Source organism: Rhincodon typus, chromosome 19 (genome assembly GCF_021869965.1).
Source record: "Rhincodon typus isolate 14 chromosome 19, sRhiTyp1.1, whole genome shotgun sequence".
In the NCBI taxonomy this organism is placed as follows: domain Eukaryota; kingdom Metazoa; phylum Chordata; class Chondrichthyes; order Orectolobiformes; family Rhincodontidae; genus Rhincodon; species Rhincodon typus.
In genome coordinates, this window is record NC_063350.1 from 44,344,882 (window position 1) to 44,352,322 (window position 7,441).

The window sequence follows — 7,441 nt, forward strand, 5'->3', positions numbered from 1 at the left end:
TTTGGAATATCAGCCATGATGGCGCAGTAGACTTGAAAGGAATAATGTCCTGCTCCTGTATCTGTTTTTATGTTTTTTTTTAAAGTTTTATATTCTCTCATTTAATAGAGCATTTTTTTTTAAACTCTAAGGCTCCATTGAAGAAGCAGAGGTTTTTGAAAAAGCTAATAGAGCACAAAATCTCCCAGTGCCAGACAAGGTACTGGGTTTGTCTATGACCACTGAGGTACCTGCTTACAATGGCAAACCAGTTGCCCTTTCCATGGTTGTTTCCAACAAGACAGCAGAGGAAAAGTCCTGCAACCTCCAATTTTGGGCTAGGAAAAGAAGCTACAATGGAATAACAGAGAAGGGATGTTTCAAGAAGCATAAACAGGAGATCACTATCGGCCCCAATAAAGGTAATGAAAGAACTGTTGTCTTCAAACTTAAACAATAGTAGTAGTTATATGGCAGGACTGATGAATGTTTACCAATTTGGATCAATTATTAAATAGTCACATGGCATTAATTTAAGCCCCACTTCAGGGTTTCTGTGTAGTTCTGAGGGCGTTCTGTATTTTCAGAAACACTGTCCATTAGATGAATTGTGACATTGAAGTATTGTCTGCCTGTTCAAGGCACATAGTAAAGATATTTACAGAACAGTAGGTAGTTCTACTTTTACATTAGTTATCATTCATCTCAAGCAACTCTTTCAAATTAGGTTAACTAGTTATCTATTTCAGCACCAAGCATGACACCATATGTGCAGACTAACTTTTATACTCGTGTGCACAGCATGCAGTAACGATAGATTGTGCAACAAAAACCGAAGTTGCTGGAAAAGCTCAGCAGGTCTGGCAGCATCTATGAAGAGGAATCACAGTTAATGTTTCAGGTCCAGTGACCCTTCCTCAGAACTTTGCAAAATACTCAGTTTGTGCAAAATGCTTTAAGATGATTCTTCTGCATGACAATTCTTTATCAATTATTTTTCAGAGATATAACTCTGTTAAAATAATAAACTGTGATAAAGCAACGGCATATAGGTGTTAGCATCTAAGTTAGTTTCTATTGTTGCAATTATAATTTCTGTTGAGAATTGTTTAAATCTGTACCGATCTTAATAAATTGAGGACAGAACACATAGTAAAGCAAAATACCGCAAAATCTGGAAATCTGGAAGTGCTTAGCTTGTCAGGCAGTCTCTACAAAGAGGCAAAAAAGGATTTATAAACCAGATTTGCAAAGCATGGTCATTGTCCAGATAATTTCCAAGTCCTGACTATACCTCTACTGCATCCCTCACACAAAACTCCTTTTAGTTTAAATGCGCTGAGGAACAATTAAGATCTCGTTGTAATATCCTTGGGGAGGAGCCAGGTTTTTGTTGGGTTGATAACTGACATTTTGATTATGAGGTGTGAGGAGTAGCTGACATGAAAATTCAGGCCTATGTTTCAGGTCAATGATCTTCCATCAGAACTGATGAAAAGTCATTAGCCTGCAATGTCAACTCTGGGCTGAATCGTACAGTTTTTGTTTTTGGCTAAGGGTAAGTGGCATTGAGTTTAGTGGAGTGATTCTCATTGCGCAGCCAAGCAAGCTTTTTCACTGCAGTAATTACCATTTCATCTCTTACAGTGAGTAACACATCCAACTCCCACCCCATCTTACCACACCCCATTCCCAGAGCAACTCCCCACTCAATGGAGAGTGGACCAGCATCCCCGACAGCGTTGTGTACCCAGACATGCACTGTTCTTCTGGAGCTGCCCTGCATGGTTCTTGATTTTTGTCCTCTATATGGCAGACCGGAAACAATATACAGCCCACCGTGCAGGCATGGTCTTGAAGCTCTTGCTGGAAAGGTGGTACACAGATGGGACTTCCTCTTCCCCCAGGACCAGCAGTGGAGGCCATGACACTAGAACATGCCAGCCTGGTCTGAGGTTTCTACCTGGTTCAGGGCAATGTCAGCATCTGAAGGAATGCCCAGCCCTGTAGAAAGAAGGGCAATAACCTTCTATACTCTGGCCACCATCTTTTTCTGATACCTTACACTCATTGTACCTCTGCTACTGGTTCCCACCTCCCACCAAGGCTCCTGATCTATCGCCAATATATTTAGTATGTTACCTGCTTACGCTCATACCATAATTCGGGTCCTCACCCTTTATTAGCAGAGAATTCTGACTCTGACAGCCACAAACAGGACCTGGACTGGTATAGGGGGCTGCCCTTGACTTACTATGCCAAGACCTGTTGAGTGAAGATGATCCCCCTGAATTGGACTGAGGCCTGCTGGCAACAGTGGTAAAACTTCTGGCTTTTTGTCTGCACTAAACAGCAAGACAAGACAGCAGTAATATAAGCTAGGTATCTCTGGCTGAGGGGGCAATGCCCAAAAAGGAAATACTGTGCAAAACATGGATACCGAAAGCATCCAGGTGGATTCAGAGTAAGTGAGCACTGTGAGACCAAAGTGAGCAGCCTGAGATACAGCCTGGTTCAATCCGTGAGCTGTGTGTGTGCCCTTGAGTACAAAGTGTCCTTGCTACACCAATAGCTATCAAGAAAAATGCAGGTCGATGTGCAGCATTGAATTGTCGAAGTATCCCTTAAGTGGATCAGAGATGTGGTACAAATATTGGCGCTCATATCCATCATGGAGGCTTCTTGAAGCAAACAATGAGTTGAATTTGCTCTGGTTTCCATGCTGAGTTTTTCCAATGGCCGGTTTGCGAGTTGAGTTCTCAGTAAGATTGCAACCTGAGGTGTAATAAGTAATAACGACCATTAATGGAGGCCTTACATTTGCCTAGCAGGAATCTTGCCATATCATTTGAGAAAAACATACAAGATGTGATGAGATGATCTTGATAGTTTTGACACAAACATCTTTTACCAAGAATTTGAAATGCACTGCCTGGGTGGGTAGTTGAGGTGGGAAACATTGCAACCTTTAAACAGTACTTGGATGAGCACTTGAAATGACTTAACTTTCCAGACTATGGGCTAAATGCTGGAATGTAGACCTCTACATATTTAGAATAGATTTTGACCCCACTGACTGTAGTTAGGCACATGGTGGATGAAAAGCTGTTTCACCCCATATGGGAAAAACACATGATCCTCCTCGGATTCCAGATGTATAGACCATTAAATTGTTTTCTCCTTCACGAATGCAGAGTTAACGTTTCGGGTCCGGTGACCCTTCCTCAGAACCCTTCGGGTCACCGGACCCGAAACGTTAACTCTGTTTCTTTCCTTCACAGATACTGCCAGACCTGCTGAGCTTTTCCAGCAACTTTTGTTTTTGTTCCTGATTTACAGCATCCGCAGTTCTTTTGGTTTTTATTAAATTGCGTTGCTGAGGGTGGATGCTTTGTAATAACTTGTCTAAAGTATTATTTCTCCTTGCAATGAGTTCCCATATCCACCAGCAATGTCAGCAAAGAGAGTTGATTTGGGTAGGGTCTTTTATAATGTTAATCCATATTTTTAGTAATGTACCATTTTTATTCATGTACTGTGATTTAATTCTTAAAAGTTTAAACACCTCAATTTTACACTTTCTTTTTTCCTTGCCTCCTATTTTAAGATTTGGAAATCCCTTTGAAAATAAATTACAAAGAATATGGTTTGTTCCCTGACATGTTCAACGTGATGAAGCTGATGTCTGTAGTAACTGATGTAAAGTCAAAGACCAGTGCATCTGCAGTAAAAGACATTTCTCTGATCAACCCTTCCCTAAGTATTAAGGTAATGGTGAAGAATGTTTCCAGCTCATTGAATCTCCACCATGGAATCCAACACTGATTGAGGAACATTTATTCAGAGTTCAAATTTCTTTTGACCTATTACATAAGGACAGATTTTACATTTGTGGATTTAGTCACAGTGGTGAACATTATGATATCAGATCGTTACTCAAGTTTGCAAAACAAGAACAGCAACTTGTATGTGTTCTTTTGTCATGCGGGCTTGTGCCTAGACCCATGAGTTGGGTTTTTGTTCAATACAGACTGCTTAAGAGGGAGGCAGAGACAAGAATTGTCTTCTGACTTCTGCTTTTCAGGAACTCCATTTATTGCATATTAATACTAAATACAATTAAAAAATGTTAGCTCAAGATATACCAGGCTGTAATGTTACGGTTACATCATTAAGACTGTTTGCTACATGTGCTCTCTGTTCAAATTTTCTATATCTTCAATCTCTATTGAAATAACTCTGCCCATACTCTACTATTTATGCCCAACGGGGATCAACCCTGTGACATCATTTCATGGACCCTAGAGCCCTTACATTGCAGTTACTAGTGTATTTAACATCATAAAATGACCAAACTTAATTCACAGAATTAAAAGCAAAATTTGACATTTTTAGACATGGAAACAGTATTAATAATCTTTGGCCAGGTGGCTAAGAGCTTGGTCAAAGAGGGAGATTATGAGGAGTATTCTAAACAAAGCAGCGATAGAAAGACAAAGCATATTAGGGATGCAACTTCAGAGTGTATGGCCTTGGGATCCAAAGGCATGGCTGCCAGTTGTGGCGTAATTACAATTGGAGATATTGAAGTGCCCAAAATTAGATGGGTGCCGTTGTCGGATGGATTAGAAAAATACATGGAGGTTTTGAAAACAAGGCTGAGAATTTTAAAATTAGAGTGTCGCTTGACCATAAGCCAATGTTGCTCAATGAACAGACGGATGAGGGATAGGTGAGGCTTGATGTGAATAAGGAAACAGGAAGCAGGGTGTCATAAACAGGATTTTAAGTTTACAGCAGGTAGGACTGCATTAGAATAGTAAACCCCAGAGGTAACAAATAAGTATTTCAACAGTTGTTGAGCTAAGGAGTGGAACTGGATGAGGAACTGGATACAGTGTTTGAAGCTAGCCGAAACATTTGTCATACAAAATATATAGCTCATCATTGACATACATTGCCCAATTTCTCATTGTTTATTATGGGATTAATCTGTGCTTAACATGCACAACCCCAAAAAAAACCCACAATGAGCAATTTTACACATTTTCTCTCTCAAAGTGTAGCAGAAATTTGCAATGCTATCTCCCGAAAGGTTATGGAGATGAAGGGAATAGTATCTGCCAGAACTGAAATAGTTTGTTGTTTGAAACCCTTAGCAAACAAACAGGAAGCAAAGATAGTAGAAACTGCAGATGCTGGAGAATCTGAGATAACAAGGTGTAGAGCTGGATGAACACAGCAGGCCAAGCAGCATCAGAGGAGCAGGAAGGCTGATGTTTCGGGCCTAGACCCTTCATCAGAAACAGGAAGCAAAGGTGGGAAAACTGAGTTGAAGTGCAAACCAGCCTTGAACTAGTTAAATAGCAGACCAGATCCGAGGGACAGAACATCCTTTTCCCATTCCTACTGTTCTTGCTCCTGATCAGCATTCACAACATGTATTTAGTAGTAGAAATGCTGAAAAGCAAAGCACAGTACGCTAACTAGATTCTGTAGGGCTGGGCCTTTCACCTGTTACGTGCCTGTTTGTCCCTGAAGGCCTTAACTGCCAATGTCAAGGATGGTTGCCTTCACAGACAAGTTGCCTGAAAAGACACTAATGGCCTTGAATGGTCAATGTAGGAGGGACAACTATATTTTCTCCTTGTGAATTGTTAGCTGACCTTTGCCAGCATGTTATGTAGTACTTTGGAAAATATCTGAATCTAAATCCACATTGTGTAACACAGCATTTATAGGTTGGGAAGACTTCTGTTTAATTCCAAGTATTATGTCACACGTGAGATGTATGTAAAAGGCCATGTAATTATTAATCTTGCTTGTTCAAAGTGAATGAAGGATAGTTTCAATATATTTAAAATTGATTTATTTCATTAGGTGTCGAGTACCCACGTTATGGTGAATAAAGTTGTGTACGTAGAGATCAGCTTTCAGAACACCATTCCTGATAGTCTGAAGAATTGTGTCATGACTCTTGAAGGAGCAGGTCTGATTAAGGATGAACTGGTAGTACAGTAAGTAAAGAATCTTTTAAAATGTATCTCCAGTATCTGGCTTTTGATGACATTTTATTTGACCTGATAATTTTACTGGTCAGCTTATTGAAGGAAGGATGTAAATATGTTGGAAACAGTTCAGAAAAGGTTTACCGGACTAATACCTGGACTAGGCATTTAGTCTTAAGCTGAAAGGTTGTACAGGTGAACTTTTATCTGCTGGATTTTACAAGTTTAAGAAGCAATTTGATTGAAACATATACATCCTGAGAGGTACTAACGGGTTTGTTGTGGAGAGGATGTTTCTTCATTGGCAAAAATTAAGACCTCAGCATCAAACTTGGGGGAGTTGCTCCTTTAAAACAGAGATGAGGTAAATCTTTTTCTCTCAGAGGGTCGTGTGCAAGAGGATGGCCTTTCTGCCTAGTTGCCAATTTTGGTTGTTCAGCCAGCATTTGAGAAAACAAAATTTCCCAGATATATTTGGAATCTGCCTTATTTTGGTCCCATTCTTTTCTCCAAATCAGTGTGCCATGGAATTATAGCATGAGATGTGTGGAATCTTGCAAACCTTTTACATGGGTTTCCTCAGATCTTCCCAAGGCTGCACCACTTACCACTTGTGCCACCATAAATTTTATATGGGACTAGTCTGTAATAACGTTAGTCATAATAATGTTGTGTTTTCAATGCTCTCATTGTCTCATTTATCCATAAATAACAAAACCTGTTACATCCAGCAAATTTAAAAGGTGCAGCAGGATTACTTTCAGTGTTGTTGGAGATTGCTGTCCTTTTCTTGACAGGACAGAATTTAATGAAGGTAGCTGAGGCTAATGCTCCTTTTTAACTGTCACTATACAACTTCTCGGAGGGTCTGCACATATCTTGCTCACGGCCAACTGGCATGCGAGCACTCTGACTTCAGATTCTGGAATTCGCTGTAACACCTGAACCTTGGGGGTCCCTGCAGCGGCAAAAGTAATTAGAGGGAACATGGGCGGAGACCTGACCAAAATCTGAGATTGTCCGAGTCAGCCTCAGAGAGGCAATGGCCTAGTGATATTACTGTGAGACTATTAATCCAGAAACTCAGGTAATATTCTGGTACCTGGGTTCAAATCCTGCCATGGATTAGAATTGAATAAAGAATCTAGAATTAAGGGTCTAAGGATGACAATGAAACTGTTGTCGATTGTCGGAAGAACCTATCTGGTTCTCTATGTCCTTTAGGGAGGGAATTCTGGCCTACATGTGACTCCAGACCCAAAGCAATGTGGTTGACTCTTAACTGCCCTCTGGGCAATTGAGGATGAGCAATAAATGTTGACATATCCAGAGATGCCCTCATCCTATGAATGAGGAAGAAATACCCTGATCTTAGGAAGACTTGGGGGAATTAAATCCCTAACTAACAGCAAGAATCTGCCACGTGTAACTAAGATAACAAGGTGCAGAGCTGG

The 7,441-nt window shown here is 40.4% G+C and overlaps 1 protein-coding gene across 1 annotated transcript in view; it reads left to right on the forward strand.

Annotated features, from left to right (window-relative positions):
* The window catches only part of LOC109915741 (protein-glutamine gamma-glutamyltransferase 2-like), a 36,731-nt gene that overhangs the window by 26,073 nt on the left and 3,217 nt on the right, over positions 1 to 7,441 (forward strand). Inside the window, exons 10-12 of the mRNA XM_020515411.2 lie at positions 132 to 401; positions 3,587 to 3,747; positions 5,860 to 5,996. Coding sequence (XP_020371000.2) covers positions 132 to 401; positions 3,587 to 3,747; positions 5,860 to 5,996 — 568 coding nt within the window. The remainder of the gene's footprint in view (positions 1 to 131; positions 402 to 3,586; positions 3,748 to 5,859; positions 5,997 to 7,441) is intronic.